The sequence below is a fragment of the Misgurnus anguillicaudatus genome, chromosome 4 (assembly GCF_027580225.2).
Source record: "Misgurnus anguillicaudatus chromosome 4, ASM2758022v2, whole genome shotgun sequence".
In the NCBI taxonomy this organism is placed as follows: Eukaryota; Metazoa; Chordata; class Actinopteri; order Cypriniformes; family Cobitidae; genus Misgurnus; species Misgurnus anguillicaudatus.
Genome location: NC_073340.2, coordinates 26,037,463 through 26,056,631, shown reverse-complemented (window position 1 = coordinate 26,056,631; position 19,169 = coordinate 26,037,463). Strand labels below are relative to the sequence as shown.

The 19,169-nt window shown below is 35.9% G+C and overlaps 3 protein-coding genes across 3 annotated transcripts in view; 1 reads left to right on the top strand and 2 right to left on the bottom strand.

The window, feature by feature from the left end:
• The window catches only part of stxbp4 (syntaxin binding protein 4), a 31,857-nt gene extending 23,733 nt beyond the window's left edge, over positions 1–8,124 (bottom strand). Inside the window, exons 1-11 of the mRNA XM_073867059.1 lie at positions 7,976–8,124; positions 6,398–6,471; positions 5,922–6,017; positions 5,760–5,829; positions 5,568–5,642; positions 3,449–3,540; positions 3,084–3,213; positions 2,711–2,843; positions 1,898–2,004; positions 1,458–1,680; positions 1,058–1,136 (exon numbers count right to left, since the gene is read on the bottom strand). Of these exons, the coding sequence (XP_073723160.1) occupies positions 1,058–1,136; positions 1,458–1,680; positions 1,898–2,004; positions 2,711–2,843; positions 3,084–3,213; positions 3,449–3,540; positions 5,568–5,642; positions 5,760–5,829; positions 5,922–6,017; positions 6,398–6,471; positions 7,976–8,037 (1,141 nt within the window). The 5' untranslated portion in view covers positions 8,038–8,124. The remainder of the gene's footprint in view (positions 1–1,057; positions 1,137–1,457; positions 1,681–1,897; positions 2,005–2,710; positions 2,844–3,083; positions 3,214–3,448; positions 3,541–5,567; positions 5,643–5,759; positions 5,830–5,921; positions 6,018–6,397; positions 6,472–7,975) is intronic.
• A 1,352-nt stretch (positions 8,125–9,476) lies between these two features.
• On the top strand, positions 9,477–14,537 carry lrrc59 (leucine rich repeat containing 59). The gene is made up of 8 exons (XM_055176620.2): positions 9,477–9,636; positions 9,841–9,953; positions 10,195–10,254; positions 10,359–10,517; positions 11,128–11,232; positions 11,354–11,426; positions 13,600–13,791; positions 13,914–14,537. The coding sequence occupies exons 2-8, from the start codon at positions 9,855–9,857 to the stop codon at positions 14,168–14,170; spliced, it is 945 nt and encodes a 314-aa protein (XP_055032595.1). The 5' UTR covers positions 9,477–9,636; positions 9,841–9,854; the 3' UTR covers positions 14,171–14,537.
• Positions 14,538–15,625: 1,088 nt separating this feature from the next.
• nat9 (N-acetyltransferase 9) lies at positions 15,626–17,535 on the bottom strand. The gene is made up of 7 exons (XM_055176625.2): positions 17,366–17,535; positions 17,198–17,284; positions 17,005–17,114; positions 16,742–16,882; positions 16,600–16,659; positions 16,421–16,515; positions 15,626–16,308 (listed from the first exon to the last, which is right to left on the bottom strand). The coding sequence occupies exons 2-7, from the start codon at positions 17,272–17,274 to the stop codon at positions 16,150–16,152; spliced, it is 642 nt and encodes a 213-aa protein (XP_055032600.1). The 5' UTR covers positions 17,275–17,284; positions 17,366–17,535; the 3' UTR covers positions 15,626–16,149.
• Positions 17,536–19,169: the final 1,634 nt, after the last annotated feature.

Here is a 19,169-nt window from a genome sequence, read left to right as displayed (position 1 = left end):
TGCTGTGCATTTGACCGTGCACAAACGTTTGCATACATGTACAAGCAGACCATACTCCGGGCTTTAAATGGACTTATAGTTCCTTTTTTGCGCAAGGGTCCCTGGTTTATCCTGATGATATTCCTTAGAAGTTTTACTTTTATTATTTCCGGAAGTGTGGATATTTCAGTGCTGGGTGTGTCCTCGAGGTGATCTGACCAATAACTGGCTCATGTTCGAGTGAGATTTGCATACGCCTACAGAAGAATGTAATATGTACCCCACAAGATGCATTGGATTTTGTCGCAATGCGCATGCATTGAAATAAATTATGCTTTGCAAGGCTGTGCCAAGACAGGCCAAGACCAAGTCAAGACCAAGTCAAGACCAAGACCATTGCAAGTCACTACATTAAAACACTTACGATAAAATGTGGAATATGTATATGATTAGGCACTACTTGTCTGTGTGTGTGCGTGTGTGTGTGTGTGAGTGTGTGTATCCCATCAGAGAAGTTGATAAAATAATCAAAGGCATTTCAGATATGTGGGAATTTATCTTTGTCTATAAGCAAATAAAAGTGTACAAACACTAAAGAGCTGAAATCAACTTAACCATTTATTCTGAACTGTCTTTCCATAACTTGCCATCCACTTAACACAATGCAGGCATTTTTAGTAATAAAATTAGAAATATTGTCATTGGGAGAAACTTAAACAATGCTTAAACAATGCCAACATCGTATGCCAAACCTGAATAAACTGCATAAAATTAATGATAAAAAATAAATTTGTGATGTGCCATCAGTTGTGGTCTTGACCGGTTTTGAAATAAAATTCCGAGTCCTCTTTGTCTGAGACCGAGACGAGACCGAGTAAAAGCGGTCGATTCCAAGACGAGACCAAGACCTTTAAAAAGTGGTCTCGAGCCCGAGACCAGTTTTAAGAACTACAACACTAGTGCATACGCTCGCGTACACGTAAAAAACAGACTCAGCCTTAAGTCGTTTTGGATAAAAGCATATGCTAAATACAGAAATGTTAGTGTTTAGTGTCAGTTTAATAAAGAATTGCAGTACCAGAGTTGGCCACTGTGGTGTAGGCACTCTCAGGTGAGGACACAGGGGTTAGCTCAGGCTTTCCTAATATGGTTCGTACCTAAGGACAAATAGGATATTCCTTTAATAAAACATCAACAACTGTGCTTAAGAAACAGCTACTGCATTTTAATTTCTGAAGTGTGACCTAGCACAGAGGTCCCAACCAATAAATATATAAAAAAATTATAAATTAACTTACTGCCTTTTTGTTTGAAGAAAAAAAATATTTTGATAATAAACAATAATCGAAGGAACCCTTTTGCGGGACCATCATAGGATGAACAGACCCCCTGATGAAGTTCCTTGACCTAGCAGGTACTGTGTTTGTACTTTTTTTGTGGTGTATGTGTGTATTCAAAGCAACTCTTTCATGTCTTACCTTAGTAAGTTCTACAGAAGGCAGTGTCTCACTTTCAGAGTTGGGTGTGTTGGCTATTTTAGGAACGAGGCCTCCAGGAAGAGTCGCTCCCCCCAGTCCAGGGGGCCTGAGCTGTGGGCCGGTACTGGAGGGAGGCTGAAGGGAGATGGGACTGTGAGGCCCACTGCTGGAGCCTGAAGAAGACCGTCGTCTGATAAATGCTATCTCTATTGTAGGGTCAGGTCTGTGGGGTGAAACAGAGACAGTTTTAAAAAAATGAGCTATCACCATCTATACTAGTCAACATTTGAAGTGCATCAAAACCTTTCATAAACATTGTCTTAAAACAATACGCGTTCTTGTCTTGGGACAACTTTGATGAAGATACATGTTTTACAGTGTAGGACACAGAAACAAGCTCTCATTTTTTCATTAAGTTTGGCAAATTTTTTAGTTTTAACCTGAGTTTTGTACGAAGGAGTATGGTTTTGGCTTCTTCGTGTGTTACTCCTACAAGTGACTCTTTATTGATGGATATAATCTGGTCTCCAGCCTTCAATCTCCCATCCTAGAATCACAGAAAGGAAACGCAACTTCACACCACAACCAAAGATTTATTTTCAGGATTTTTATTAAAGGTACTATAAAGGCAGTTCCTCCAGAAAAATGTGATTATGCGATCGCATGATTTAATGCATAATCAGCCAAAGTCAGAATATTTATGCGGGGGAGGGCATTTTTTCAAATACGCCGCTCTTTCACGGCATAAATTGCAGATTTCCTTGCGCAAAATATGCGGGCTTGCATGATTTCATAATCCCCGCATTTTCGTAGCAAAAATCACATATAACTTAGCAGAAAGTTGAAAAATGCTTTGCATTTATTTCACACCAGCGCAGCCATGTCCCCTTGTTGCCATGGGAACGTTATGAAGTGACGTGATTATGGGATGTAAACATCATTGAAAAGCTGCAAACAGTTTTTGCAAGTTCCCGCAGTTTTTGCAAGTTCCCGCAGTTTTTGCAAGTTCCTACAATTTTATCGCTTAAAATAAATATTGTTTTTAAGAAAACGTGCCGCAAAATCAAGGATTTTTGCCCGCAACAATCACAAAAATTTTTTTTTCTGGAAGGACTGGAAAGGGTCCTTCACAGCGACATTTATATTTTTAGAAGTTTATAAACATCTCTAACGTAAGTTTGAATAAATATTTCAGAAAACATTTTTTTAGTATACTAATTTATGACAAGGAATAATAATAATAATGGAAATACTTTTTGGCAGTCGCCTCCTTGCATTATTTCCTGAATGAACACCATTGGACCCTCCGCACGGTTAGCTCCGCCCCTGATGACCAAGCCTAATCCTTTCTCTTTGGCAACACATATTAACTGAATCATGCAGTCTCTGGGGGGAGATAGGTAAACATAACAGGGGATCAACATCAGAAACAATGACTACTAAGGTGATTATTTTTCAATGGCAATAAATTAATCTTTTCATTCAGGCTAAAACAGGAATTCTCAGACTCATGATACTATTAAAAGCATCGGCACGTGAAATCTGCTGCTTTTTTGAGATAGGAATTATTTTAGGTACGTTCCCTTGAATATGAATCTATCTAAATCAAATCGACAGTGTTCTCACGTGCAGACTTGTGTAGGAGAAGAGGCAATGCCGGCGGTGGTGTACACTGGATTCGGGTCTTTAGGGCTCAGAAGCAGAGGACTGGTTGATCTTGAAGATGAAGAAGAGGAAGCCGTGTCGGTCAGCTTACCTGAAGAAAAGAGATGGCAATTTTATTGCTCTCAATCAAAATGTCTGCTCCTCTTTCATTAAAAAATGATTTCTGTTCAGTTCACATCTACACATTTAATAGGAAACAATGATGTCAGGAAGGGACCAAATGATCTGTTTGTTAGCTAAAACATGAAAAGCTCATGCAAGTTCTCGAAATCAGACATTAGTCATTCACTTATGAAATACAGTAGGATGTATGCAATGGAAAATACCTGTGGAAATAGAAGTGGGAGATGTCCGGTCTGATCCAGAACTAGCACTGCTGCCCGAACCGTATTTTTCCATGAGTTCAGCGAATTCCCTCCTATGATGTGTAACAACACACAAACCTTGTCATGTGTTTTATGGGTAAATTAATATGGCTAAGATCTGATTCTTCCCTGTCTACGGTTTCTCTGTCTGCGTGGGTTTTGGAAAGTACACATTATTTGGAATTCCCATATGGATAATGAACTATATTTACTGCATATCAGCTTGACTAGAGGGAACGCTGCAGGAATACAGAGTGTAATCATGTGATGTTTGTTGTTATACAAATCATAAGCAAACCCATATTAAACACTTCCTGTAAGTCCCTAAGCATGACAATTCATATTAAATGCAACTTCTTCAGTAACATCAAAGAAGATTAGAAGCACTTAATTACATTAGCAAAGTAAGGAAAGAAATTTATCCAAGAGTCAAACTGTTTCAAGCAATGTGATTGTAATCTTCACATTATTGTTTACTCTATTAGCATGTTGTTTGAATTGTTTGATTGTCCATTAATGATGATGTTAATCTTTTTAAAATAGCTTTACAATCATTTCGTCCTTAGCTGGACCAAATCAGGACACAGACTTGTGGCCCGAATACATCAACAGTCGTCTAGCTGTGAGTGCAAAAGTGCACGTCAGGAAGTCACTGAGACCAGCAAAATGCCAGATCCATTTAAACTAAAACTGATAGGAAGAATCTGACAACTGTTTAAAACAGAGATGCCTGGCTAACAGACTACTAAAACAAAACTTAAAGTGTTTTTCCGGTGGTAACATCTAAATGAAAAGGTTTTATTATTATTAAAAATATGCCAACAATAAGTATTCTTTTAAATCTATTTAAAAAAACAACTTCACATTTCTACTTTTGGGACTGCTGGGCTGTAAGATATATCGATATATGGGCATCACAGATGCACATATCACAATGGTTTGCAATAACTAAATCATTTTAATACTTCCAAATGTTTCGTTTTGGCAAAGTTTTAGGTTGATGCAGATAGCAGAGAGACTGGGTGAGACAAAGTAAAACATTTACATTGTTGTATCATTTTCAGTTTTTAAATATGTTTTATTTATCAAACTGATTTTAGAGATTAAAGCATTATTGTATTGCTTATCGTGTATACATAGGCAGAGTTTGGGGGGGCAGGGAGGGCACTGCCCCTCCAGCCAAGAGCCAATTATGATTTTATCTGAGCTATTCAATAAATAGAAATATGAGAATTCATATTTTATTTGTCTAATTTTAATATTTTAATGGGTAGACTGGGTAACTTAAGGCTAAAATAGTTTGAATTAATTTAAATCATATTTAAAAACTATAAAGCCGCACTCTCTTGCTAATCCCATTGCAGCACCTCCACCTATACTTATAACGTATCATTTACACTGAAAAAAAATATTCATTCAATTTACTAATTTTTTTAAGGGAAGTGGTCTCATTCAATTTATTTAAGCTACATTTAAACAAAATTTTTTTTAGAAAAACAAAACAAAAAAAACTTTTGTTTAAATGTAGCTTAAATAAAGTGATTGCAGCCACTTACCTTAAAAAATTGAGTAAATTGAATGAATAATTTTTTTCAGTGTAGCTAGTTATCGCACATTATATTTTACGTCAATATCGAGCAGTTCTACAATGCCAAACAAAGGTAAATAAATCTTTTTTTGTTGCTTTTTTAATTGAAATGTAAAGTTTTAGGAAATTGTTCTCGTCAACACACAACAACAAGTGCAAAAGGTCCCATTAAGCACTAAAGACTATAATGTACTTAATGGTTTAAGACTATTTATACATTTAAAATAATCAATACGCTCCGTACAGTACTGATCCATGTACAGGATTAAGTACATGATGTCCAAATATTGGCAAGAAATACGACTCTCTATATAATTGAAAGAAATCTTGAAACACCAACCAAATCCCTCGAATCACATGCATATACTAAATATTTTGATCAACAATCTACTGTATAACTAACAGTAAAACTATTTGAGATTACTTTGATTTTTTTTTATCTTTAGAGACCTCAAAAAATTTAAAAATTGAATGTAAAAACTTTCAGTTTACCTTGAAGCTTCATCACGAACGATCAGTAAAGACATGTGATTTGCAGCAGATGCCATGCGAAGAATCTCCACTGCCCTAATAAAAAGAAAAGTCCCTAGGGAGTTATTTGACCTTCTTTAGTTTATTTAGGTGTCCTGATATAAAGCATAAAACATCATAAACTGGTTTAATGAATAATTTGGAAAACATTACCTGTCAGTTGTAACACCCCCTAAATTTATGTTGTTGACATCTAAAATAAGGTCTCCCGCTTTAAGACGCCCTAAAAGAGAAAACAAGACATCATCCATTATTCCCAGATTGTATGCAGATTATTTTGTTTATGATATTTGGGGTTTAGAAGAGAGAACATACCGTCCTGTGCCGCCACGCCACCTGGTAAAACCCGTTTAATGAAAATACCAAACTCTTCACCACTCTGTTCCCTGTAGCCCCCAATAATCTTCACACCTATGGGATTCATTTAATATTTGGTTCAGTTGGGGTGAAAAATTTCATCAAAGTAACTATAGACCATTTCAAAAGATGTAAACAACACTGGTCCAGAAGCACTTCCTGTTTCAGTTTTTTAACACTAGATAAACTAGTGATAAAATACACCCAACAGAACATTTAGAACTGAGTCAAAAAGTTAAACAAGATCTTAAAGATAATGATATATGTGTGAAATAAAAAAAAAACAGTCACAAACTGAAACAAGAAGTGTTTCTGGACCAGTGTTGTTTACATCTTTTGAAATGGTCTATAAAAAATTACAGATGCATACAGATCCATACATGCATTTTCTATTAATATTATAATGCATTTAAAGATGTTGTGTTGGTACTCACCAAGTCCTTTTTTACAGTCTGTGAAATCTAGTCTTTCCACAGCTCGATTGATGCCATGTGGCCCCATTATTGTCCTGAAAAGCAGTTATTCCCTTAAATATTAGTACAAGAGATATTCCTATTGAAAAAAAACAGCTACAATCAAAGTTATTTATACTCCAAACTCTTCTAAAAATAAGCATATTTATTGGACAAAGTTTATACAACATTAATCCCCATTATATTGCCTTTATGAATAAAGAAACTCTGACAACAAAACAAATAATCAACTATAACCTGGAATTATTAAACCAAAAATAATCAACATACAACATATGAAGTGCTTATGTAGGAAGTAGGTTACTGTGCTTGGGTTCATTTCAAAATAACTCAACCACATAGGTAAACATTACAGCAGTAAAGGCTTTATAACAGGGTATGTATCCAATCTGTTAAACAACAGACAGATCTCTATTGCATTTAATCCCCTTAACAGACAGAGATCAACAGAATATAATGGTTTGCCTTTATCTGGGACATCATGATGTTTATAAAGCTCTGATCATTTTCTTTCTTTTCATAACACGAAAACCTCACAGCACAGTTAATAAAGTAATTTAATAATTTGTTTAAAAATGTCATCATATTAGGGTATATGACTTTTAACAAGGAAATCAATTAAATGAAATGTAGACAGTATATATTAATGCAAAGAACATATCAAGTCAAACCATTAAAAGATGTAAAAAAAAGGCAAAAAAAAGTTGCAAAAGTTAAAGATTGAACCGACTGCAAGTTTCTTTAAGTTCATGTGACGGTCAGACTGAACTTAACAGAAAGATAAGTACAAACTATCCTTACGGGTGGTGTACTGTATTTGACCTGGTTTTAATCTCTACAATTAGTATATGTTTGCTTTCACAATGCACTGTAATCGTATTGTCACTATAGACTAATCAACAAAGAGACTTAGAATAATAATCATTAAGATGAATATTCTGTCTCAGTGTATGGTTAAAAGCTGTCTTCATCTATGACAAAAGATTTATATTGTACAGTACATACATTTGTCTACAAAGGCGTTATCTGTGCTATTATAAAGCATCATGAGAGCTATACTCATTACGTTTAAAGTCACCCTGAACAAAGAAAGCTCAAACATTGTGCCTGAGATTGTGTTACAGATGATCCAGCATTAAACTGATCATTTAATTATGCCTAATCTGTTTTACCTTGCATAAGCCATGTAAGGATATGCACTCAGGAAACATAACAAACCCACGCAGGCATACACGCAGGGTGCTTCCTATTTGTTTTTGTACTTTACGCTTCCTGCTGGTTGGTTTTAATTATTCTCCAATGCCTTATGAATGCAATTTAATTTACATTACATGATTTTATGCCCATTAGAGAAAAATTATTCAAGCACATTAAATGACAAACTGTTTAAAATCCATAAAAACATGAAATCCATGTGGCATGCAATATATTGTAACACAAAAACTACAACAAAACATACTGAGCACTAAAGACATTAGTATTTGCTTAATCTAAAAATCACTTAAGCCAAGATAACAAGCATATAATGTCACTTCCTACCAGTAGAGGAGAGATAGCCCATCAAAGTGTTCTGCCTGCATGGACTGTCGGAGCAGAGCCATTACAGGTCCACGAGCATCTGAGGGTGTATTATAAAGTCAGTCTGGTCACCGGGCAGAGGGGGGAAACTGGTTCAAATCGGGTCAGTCTCAAATGACCGAGAGACAGCAATTTGCCCAGACAGTAACAGACATACTCCTACCTATTCACTAATCTGTCCTGATACCCCCCGTCACGTGGTCTGCCTCACCTCTCCTGTCACTGTCACTGCTGAGGATGATGAGTCTGATGATGACTCTCACAATCTGACAATGGACGAGGATGGACTGCATGACTCGGACATTATTTCTTAATTAATCACAGTCTATTATGTCCAAGAAAAACAGTAAACAGTAATACAAATTGTCAAAAAGAAAATTGCATACTCACACATTCCTATATAATAAAATAACCGTAGGTTTTACTACAGTAATTTAACTACGGTATTTGACGTAAAACCATAAATGTACTGTTTTCTCATTATAAAAACTCGTTGTTAACTTTCCTTATAGTTTAAACACTCACGTTTACATAAAGTAAACCACAATTTTGTCAAATGGCGGTCTTTTTCAAGTGTAATCCTTGAATCTTTATAATCGTCCTATCCGAATGGCCGTTTCTCAATCCGAAGGATGCAGCCTCCGGAGGTCGCATTTGTAGGCTGCAGTCATCAAGACGTATTATTTTTCGAGCATTAACAATTATAAAGTTGACTATATTCTTAGTTAATCTTAAATTCTTGTAATATGCTTATGACTTGCGAATGTAATACTCATTTAACCAGGCTTGATGATGACGTATGCTATGCAGCCTAGACATGCGAACGATGCGATTGAGAGACGGCCACTGACAACAGAAGTAAGGACGGTTGGGTTGCACTTTGCAAAATTCTACTTGTGACCAAAAGAGGGAGCTCTCACGTTGTTTTTATCTCCAACAGAAAACTGATATATTGAAATATTTTTGAAAACACACATTTATATATGGCAAAATATCAGATAAGCGAATGGCTTCTGTTCTTACATGTGTAATTTAATCGCATGTGCTCACACTGCAATTGTCATTGAGATATCAGTTACGTTCAGCAATACCAAAGAGTATAGAAAGCAATACTTCGCACTGTACTGATTCTATTAGGGAAATTTCATTTACATTTACATAAATCTAAAATACTGAATCATAAATCTGAAATTCTGTTTTTATTCCACTTAATTATATGTAGTTGCTATTTTCTTTATATTCTATCACCTTTTTTGTTTATTATTTGCAAAATCTAAGAAAGTTGACCAGACCTACATTTCAATGCAAGTTGCATAGTGAAAAGAGTGAAAAAAGCTTGTCCAGAACGTAGCTGGATTATCGCGAGCTATCTTTTAAAAAAAATCTGAAAAGTCGCTAAATTTGGAAAAGCATTGCAGTTGAGTGAGACCTCCAGTCGCCAGGTGGCGCTCACAACGATCGCTCATCCACACACGAGACGCTCTGTCAGCAGCTCATCCTGGCACACGCGAGCAATGACGTGGATTTTCATCCATCGCAGTAAGTGGTAAATCTGTGGACGGACTCTGTTCATCTAACTTACACAACACCGGAATCTGGATTGTTTCTAAGCATCTTATCTGGTAATAACTTTGGCTCGTTGCAATTAGATATAATATTAGATCGCTCATGTTTGGATTCAGCTTTATCAATGAAAACTCTTTCACTTTGCTCCAATCATCTAGCTGTCAAAAGTTCTTACAGTCATTCTTTTTGGGATTTAACAAAGCGATGCCTTATTCGACGTGTTTAAGTCATTATGTTTTCTTGTATTTTTGTGTATCCAGTAAAAAACATCAACATGAGTAAAGGCAAAGTTGAGAACCTTAAAGACAACATTGATGGCAATGAGGCTGATCTCAGTCTCAGTAACCTTACAGAGGTGCCAGTAAGGGAGCTGGTAAGTCTTCAGTACAATAAGTTATTTTTACCAAGCAGCAATGTTAGAGGAAATCTTTTCAAGTCTTCAAGCTTGTAAATTAAACTTTACTCTGAGATTGTGCTATCACTATTTATACTGAAGTTTTAATCCCCTGTAGTAGCCCCAGTGTGTTTATAAACCCTGTCTATAAAAATGTTGAAGACAATTTACAATTAATTTGTATTGAGCATTTGACAATTGAGCATTGATTTCTGTGCAGGCTGCATTTCCAAAGGCAACAAAGTTGGATCTGTCTTGTAATAACCTCACAACCCTGACAGTAAGTAGCAACTCCCATGTTTATGAGTTTATAACATCTACCTTTAATTTGCAATTATATACAAGTTACCTTGTTAAAATCCATTGTTATTGTTGCTCCACCAGGTTGAATTCTGTAGCTTGACTCACCTTATCAAAATTGACCTCAGCAAGAACCAGCTAGTCTGCTTGCCAGAAGAATTCGGACAACTTAGTAACCTTCAGCATCTGGATTTATACAATAACAAACTAAAAATGCTTCCGGTCAGCTTCTCGCAACTCAGGGTGGGTACAGAGTCTCATTGGCATCACCAGTATCATCTGAACCATAGATATGTATAATAAAGGCTAGATGTCTCGCCCGGGCTGCTGGCCAATTGAGTGGAACGTTCGCATTTGGGGGCCATCTTGCCACGGGGCGATCGCTCGCTCGTGGCATTGTGTTTTGATGCTGCATGTACTTCTGGATGACCATGGCTTGCTTAATTTTCTAGCGATTTTTAAACGGTTTGGTTTGTTATAAACGTCAAAGATGTACCAATGACACTGCATACTTATACAAAAAAAATTCATTAAACATGTTAAAGCATCCGCAATTATAGCCACGTTAATATAGTTTGTAAGAAACCAAACGGTTTGAAAATTGGTAGAAAATTAAGCAAGTTATGGTCATTTAAAAGTACCTGCACCATTAAAACTCAATGCTACAAGTGAGCGAGCTGCCTGTGGTAAGATGGCCGCCAGGTGATGACGTTAGAGACGTAACACATCTAGCCTTTATTATACTTATCTATGATCTCACCTATTAGAACATACATACCATGCGTTGACTTACTTTTATTTTTATGTTAATATGTTTGTCAGTAGTAAATGATGAGGAAATTATTTATTGTAGAGTCTAAAATGGCTGGATTTAAAGGATAACCCATTGGAACCAACACTGGCCAAGACTGCAGGGGATTGCTTAGATGAAAAACAATGCAAACAGTGTGCGTCCAGGGTAAGTGAAATAATAAAGTATCAGAGAGAGTGATTGAGTAAATAATCTTGATGCTTTGCAACTATCACTAATGTCTCAAGGCCCTAAAGATAAAAAATGATATATATTTGTCTATATTTAGGTTCTCCAACACATGAAGGTCCTGCAGGAGGAAGCAGACAGAGAGCGAGAACGTCGATTGTTAAAAGAGAGAGGTGGGGACTGATAGTCTGACTTTAAGCCACAGTTGTGAATAATGTTTAACCTCCAAAGACCTGGTGTGTTCACATACGTGGCCATCACATTTTTTGTGGTTTGCACTATAATACTTAATTCTGTGTAACTGGAACCTGTTGTACACAAATGTGGACAATTATGCTGCGTTCCAGGCAGGTTTTTGAGCCCGTAAATCACGACTTCAAAACCACGACTCTGAACTGGGAGTATGCGTTCCAGCAACCTGTAACCCGTGGTTTTTCAACCTTCTACCCGTGAAAGTGCAATGGAACGGCAGTCAAACCCATGACTTCCCACCCGTGAATTCATGCTAGATTGATGCACTCCCAGTTCAGAGTCGTGAGTCGTGGTTTTGAAGTTGTGATTTATGGGTTACAGGTTGCCTGGAACGCGGCATTACACTGCTTCATGTTCAAAGAAAAATATACGGTTATTTATTGGTTCTTCCTAACCCGAAATAGCTGGAAAAAATCTAGAATGCAAGCCAAACCAAAGCTCGGGTCTTAGGAGGTTAAGTAAACTCAAATGTTTTTGCATTCTATTTAGTTACATTTTTATTTTAAATGATATTACCAGCATGACATTTTCAGATTCAAATTTAGGTGAATTCTAACATTTCTTAGTATTTAAATGCCCATGTTTTGCTTATATCAAGTTTAGTCAAAGTTCGGGAAGAGCATGGTCATGTAATCCAACCAATTCGAGTAAAGAGGTCGCTATATGTGACTCTTAACCATAAAACCAGTCAAAAAGGTAAATTTTCTTAAATTGAGGACAATATTTGGCCAAGATACAACTACTTGAAAATCTGGAATCTATCTGAGGGGGCAAAAAAAAATTATATTGAGAAAATCACCTTTAAAGTTGTCCAAAATAAAGAAACACATAACTAAATATTCCTTAGCAACACATATTACTAAATTATAAATACATTTTTATATATTTACAATAAGAAATTTACAAAATATCTTCATGGAACATAATCTTTACTTAAAGGAATATTCAATTTTCTTATCTAGCGAAACGATTTTCATTTTTGACAAGAAATATAAAAAATATCCACTTTTAAACCACAACTTCTCGTCTAGATCGTGTCGTGATGCGCCAGCGTGACCCCACGCAATACGTCATGACGTCAAGAGGTCACAGAGGACGAACACGAAACTCCGCCCCAGTGTTTACAAGTGTGTTGAAAGAGGACCGTTCCTACGTTGTTGTATGTCAACTGATACTAATTCATGTCTTTGTGTCAGTTTATTGTTTACAATGGTCCGCAAATGTGCGTTTCATATATGTAACACGTGACCTCCCTACGTCACTACGCATTTGCGTTAGGTTGCGCTGGACCGGACCTAGACAAAAAGTTGTGGTTTAAAGGTGGATATTTTTTTTTCTTGTCATAAATGACAGTCGTTTCGCTATGTGGGACCCTTGTGCCTTGTTTGGGATCGTTTGTGGTCCTTTGAAAAAAAAACTGTTAAGTGTTGAGTTAAGTATTAAATGTTGGGCTCTATTAAAGTCCATTAAAATGAGAAAAATCCTGCAATGTTTTCCTCAAAAAACATAATTTCTTCTCGACTGAACAAGGAAAGACATCAAGATTTTGGATGACATGGTGGTGAGTGGATTATCTGGATTTTTCTTTTAAGAAAATGGAATATTCCTTTAATATCCAAATGATTTTTGCATAAAAGTAATCGAGAATCTTGACCCATACAATCTATTTTTGGCTATTGCTACAAATATACCCATGCAAATTTTGACTGGTTTTGTGGTCCAGACCAGGGTCACATATAACCGGCCCTCACTTCTGTTCCATAATAGTTTTTGCAGCATACCTCCTCCACCCCATTGCCTCGCTTTCAGCAGTTAAAGAAAGAGGAGTCCCTCCCCTCGGACAGCACGCCAAATATGCTTTATTATCATATCTGATTAAATGTTAATGCTAACTCGAAATTAAAACAAGTAGTTAAGCTGGCATGGACAACACATATTTGTGCAAAACCTGATGATTCAAGCTGCTATCCTTAACTTGAAAAAGTTTCAATAAACCAAGAAAGTCTGAAATCCTGAAATAGGTCTGGATCCTAAATATTTTTTTCTCACAACTTTTTGTTTAAATTATGTACATGTATTTTTATTTCCTTACAGAACTAGAAAAGAAAAAAGAAGCTAAGCAGAGAGAAAGGGAAGCCAGAGAAAGAGAGGCACAAAAAAAGAAGAAAGCTGAGGAGAAAGAAAAGAAGAGGCTGGAGTATCAGGCTCAGATGGCTGCTCTCGCTGCACAAGAACAACAGAAAAAGAAGAGGGAAGAGAAAAAGAAGAAAGCTGCTCAAAATCAAGGTATGTTTACACCACAGAGACATGTTTATTATTCCAGTGTCTGTCAAATATAGAAATTTATACTTCATGTTCATAAATATTGAATTATTGTGACCTGTTTTATTACACTGACTTCTCCACAGGGAAAAAGACTAAATCAGAATCTGTGGCCAAAGGCAAGCGGTCCATCTGCTCCTTGTTCTTCTCTTTCCTCCTAAAACTCCTTCTCCTGCTTATTGTCGGAGTTTCAAGTGTTTTAGCAGTTTGTCAGTTTACCGAACTGAGGAAAGAGGCATACTGTGTTCCACTGAACCTACACTTTGAAGAGACCGTGAGATGGGCTCAGGGACTGGACATTGTGCAGCAAGTCATTCAAAAATTGTCTGATCTTCGAGCATAAAATATAAGACATCTGTCAATGATTCATCCTGCCCTGGATCTGAACCGGCAGGCGATGCATTGGGACCAAGTCACAGATCTGTCTGAAGAAATTCCTATGGAATTGATTTTCTCTTATTTTTAAAAACTGCCATTTAATACTATGGATCAGTCTGTGAATCGAAATTTGTCCCGTATGTCTATAAACTGCCAAAAACAGGACAGGAAAAAACTTGAAGACTTCAAGAAACAATTTATGAATAATAATATTTGTGAGTTATGCAACACTGTACCACAATGTCTTGTAAAAAACTTTTGATGATTTTGATACGCTCATACATCTGTCTATCATATCAAGGTGATTAAAGAAAATCAAACCTTAAGCTAAATGTAAGATGTGCAACAACTTTTCTCGAAGTTTGGCTTATCCTATAAAAAACATTGTTTGGGGCGGTTTTCCGGACAGGGATTAAACTAGTCCTAGACTAAAATAAATTTAAGAGCTATCCAAACTGAAAACAACCTGCACAGACGTATCTTAAAATTTAAAAATATTAAAATATTTAGTTACATTTTTATTTTAAATAATATTACCAGCATGACATTTTCAGTGAATTCTAACATTTCTTAGTATTCAAATGCCCACATTTTGCTTAAATCAAGTTTATTTAACTAAGTTCGGGAAGAGCATTGTCATGTAATCCAACCAATCAGTGTGAAGAGGTCTCTATATGTGACCCTTAACCACAAAACCAGTCATAAGGGTAATTTTTTGAAATTGAGGACAATAATTGGCCAATATACAACTTTTTGAAAATTTGGAATCTGTCAGAGGGGGCAAAAATTTTAAATATTGAGAAAATCGCCTTTAAAGTTGTCCAAACTAAAGTCCTTAGCGACACGCATTACTTAATTCTAAATACATTTTTATATATTTATGGTAAAACATTTACAATATCTTCATGGAACATAATCTTAATATCGTAATGATTTTTTGCATTCAAATAATCGAGAATTTTGACCCATACAATGTATTGTATATACCCATGCGACTTTAGACTGGTTTTATGGTCCAGGGTCTCATATGTAACCGTCCATCACTTCTGTTTTGTAACAGTTTTTGCAGCATCCCTCCTCAACCCCATTGCCTCGCTCTTAGCAGTTAAAGAAATAGGAGTCCCTCCCCAAAGCACGCCAAATATGCTTTATTATCATATCTTATTACATGTTAATGCCAACTCGAAATTAAAACATGTAGTAAACTGGCATGGTGACATAAGTGCCCTTTGTTTTGCCTCAAACTGCACAAAAGTAATGTTTTTAGTAAGGCATGTTTGTTAAAACTATTTCCTAATTAAACTAAGGCCTAGTCCTGGCTTAAGCTAGTCCTTGTCCGGAAAACCGCCCCATTGTGTATAGTATCATTAAAATAATCAGCACTTTAATTGTAAAACAAAATAAGAAAATCAGCCATAAGCCTTTTTTAAAAGATCTTTATGTATTTTTGATGCAAGGATGTTATTATCATTTACTACTAAATTTACTGACATACAGGAATTTTTTAAAATAATTAATTATTATGTTTTCATATACATACACAAAAATTAAGTAAAACATAAGCAATAAAAATATAGGCTAACTATAATTTATATTCACCTTTCAATCTCGATTATGCAATCACAACATGCTCATGCAGATTAAAGGCGTTAAACTGGAGTTTACAATCCAGTTTTTTTTTATTTCCACGTCTTAACAGGTTAAAAATTACACAATACGACAGTGATACAGTACGATGTTAAGTTGTTTTGATTCATACATACTTATTACACAAATGTTACACTTAAAAAATGTCAAATACTAGAAGTACATCTGCTTTTTGTGACACAGTAACTAATGAATACTTAATATTGAGATGCGCCATACGGCTTTATAAAACATACTATAATGTAAGCATCTTCTGTGAAACCAAACCCTTCCTTAACTGCATTTTATTAAGGCTATTCACAGAGGAAATGGTGGGATTCCGACTTGTCTACTGTCTCGTGCCTTCCCGTATTCCCTCTGCACCATGAAGTCCATGTTTCCAAACACAGTCTTGTGTAAAGCCTCATTCACAGTGACCCCAAGAGTAATCTCTCGAAAGACTTCGCTGACAGAGAGCTGTAGAGACAGACACATCAGAAAAATGTGTTAATAATAAACTAATTGTAGGGTCGGAAATTCACTTTGTAAGTAATTAAAGTCTTATTAAAGTTAAGTTGTTCTTTCTCACCTCCCGAAAGTGAAATTTCTTGAACATGGCAATGCTGATTTTGTTATCCAAACCAATCTTGACTTCAAATTTTTGAATTCCTAGTTTGCTGATGCCTGTTTAGGTAAAAACAAAATAATGTACAGGTAAATAAGAGTAGTCACTGTAGTTCTGGATCCTCATAATTCAACTTTTCATACCATAGCACATCATCATCCGAGTTACTTCTTTGCCAAGTCCTTTTCCTCTATACCATGGCACTAAAGAAAAATGATGACTGAATGTTACTGTCAGATCCCAGTAGTAAGGCAGAATTTATTAAAAGCACTAAACACCTATTACCTGCGATCATGATCTCCAGTTCAGCCAAAGATGGGTCACTGGGGTCTGTCAAAAAAATGTTAACATCGCCCACCATGCATTCCTCCTCTGGAATACTCGGGTTAGCCCATTTCTGCTTGTCCAAAATGATGAAAGTGCACTCTGTGGGACAGCAATGAAGATTGAATGAACACAGAAACAGATCAAGCTAAAGATGGACCATGTGCATCAATGCCAATAGACACTAACATGATATATGTGCATGTGTAAGGGTGGACGCTCACTGTCGTCATCTTCTCTCCAGCTCCTTTGCATGTCATATTCCTGCTCCAATGTCAAGGGCTCTGATGCAGTCAGCTTCTGTAGATCAGGAGAGGACATCCATTGGTGATATCTAAAAAAATAGGAATCAATTTGATTGTAAAGGAACTACTAACATCATCCCACAAAATGATATGCTGGACCGCTATATAATACCTGGGGACGTGATCTGCATTGTAAGGTACCAGCACAACCTTCTGCCCCTCTAATAACGTATCTTCATTTATCTTCATTATAGGTAGCCTGTAAAATACAGTTACGTTAAGGCACATAAATTGGCAGTCTAACTAGCGGTTTACAGTAGTATTGTTGTCGCTGTCATACCCCAAATTCAATGTTGAAAGCAGAATGGTCGCTTATAAAACATCCATCTGTTTAATTTAATGCATATTCAAATTCAAATGATAGAGTACAAACTGACTGTGTCACGAATTTTACGGAATTCCTCGCATAAACAGCGGCGCACACAAAACTGCGTCATCACCATGCGTCAAAACGATAGCGCGTTATGACGTTACCGATAGCAACCACGAGAGGTCGCGGTTCTCAAAGGCAATATTAGAGATCCGTTACATTGTATTTCTGAATTTGGCAGACGCTTTTATCCGTGCATATAGTCTATACAATTTCATGTGTTTTCAATGGGATCGAACCTGTTACCTTAGGGTTGCTAACGCAATGCGCTTGCATTGAGCTACAGTAACACGTCATGTAGACATATCATATTAAAGGGATAGTTCAGCCAAAAATGAAAACTCTGTCATAATTTACTCACTCTTAAGTTGTTATAAACTCATATAAATTTATTTGTTTTGATGAACACAAAGGAAGATATTTTGAAAAATGTTTGTAACCAAGCCGTTTGTGGATCCCATTGACTTCCATACTAGGAAAAAAGAATATTATGGAAGTGAATGGGTCCACGAATGGTTTGGTTGCAAACATTTCTCAAAATATCGTCCTTTGTGTTTATAACAACATAAAAGTGAGTAAATAATGACATAATTTTATTTTTGGGTGAACTAAAACCTTTAAACTCTGCAAAAAAACAATAGACACCATCACAGAAATTCTATTGGATTTATTGGGAATTTTTCTGTAATGGTTTTATTGTTTTTTTCAGCATGGAAATGATTATTAGAGAAAGAACCTGGTATAATCTGAATAATAAAATAAAATAAATAAAATAAAATAATAATAAATACATGTCATATTATAAATAGCGTACCCAAAAGTAACCACAAGCTAGCAGAATTAATAGCATGCTAGTTAGTTTTTTATCACAATTTTTTCATTTGTTTGATAATAAGCACAAAACTGGAACTTATATTCTAACTGAAATGTTTAAAATAAAACGCTTTCTATTAAATGTTGTTTTAACTCAATGTATATGTTTTCCATTGCCCTAACCATAAAAAAGAATGTAAAATGCACTGCAATATATAAATGGTCCCATTATAGTGGCCTACTGGAAAGCACATTCTTCGGTCTAGTTTTGGTGCTCAGCTTTCAGGTAATCAGTCCTGACATATTTACCCATTTTATTTTAGTCCTACACAGTAATATTTATTTAGCACTTTTTTCACTGTGATAGTTTTGTTATAACCAAATAAGCCAGCACTGCTTGTTTTGGAGGCCAACTCAATTTTGAAAAGGGCAGGTGGTTGTGTATTTACATAAGTAGTTCACCCAAAAATGAAAATCCTGTCTTCATTTACTCACCCAAATGTCATTCAAGCCCATATGGATTTCTTTCTTTTGCACAACACAAAATGAGATAATTTATCAAGTATTCTGCTTGATGGTTATAGCAATGGCAGTACATTATATCTCACTTTTATGTGTAATAAAGCACCCAAGGGAGCCAGCAAGAAAATATTTATGGCTTGCTAATCATTTTCAACATTGACAAACAATCTAATATTTATGTCCTTTCATCATAAAATCATTTCAGTTACCATGGCACATCATAAAGTCAAATTGAATGCATCTCGCATTTAAATAACTTCTCTATCGTGAACGGCATTTTTAGCTGAACCGCCCCTTTAAATGAGTAAGACAGGGCTGTTCTTCAAGTGACCATCTCAGCCTTGTCTAATCTGACACACTTTACAGATACATGGTGCAT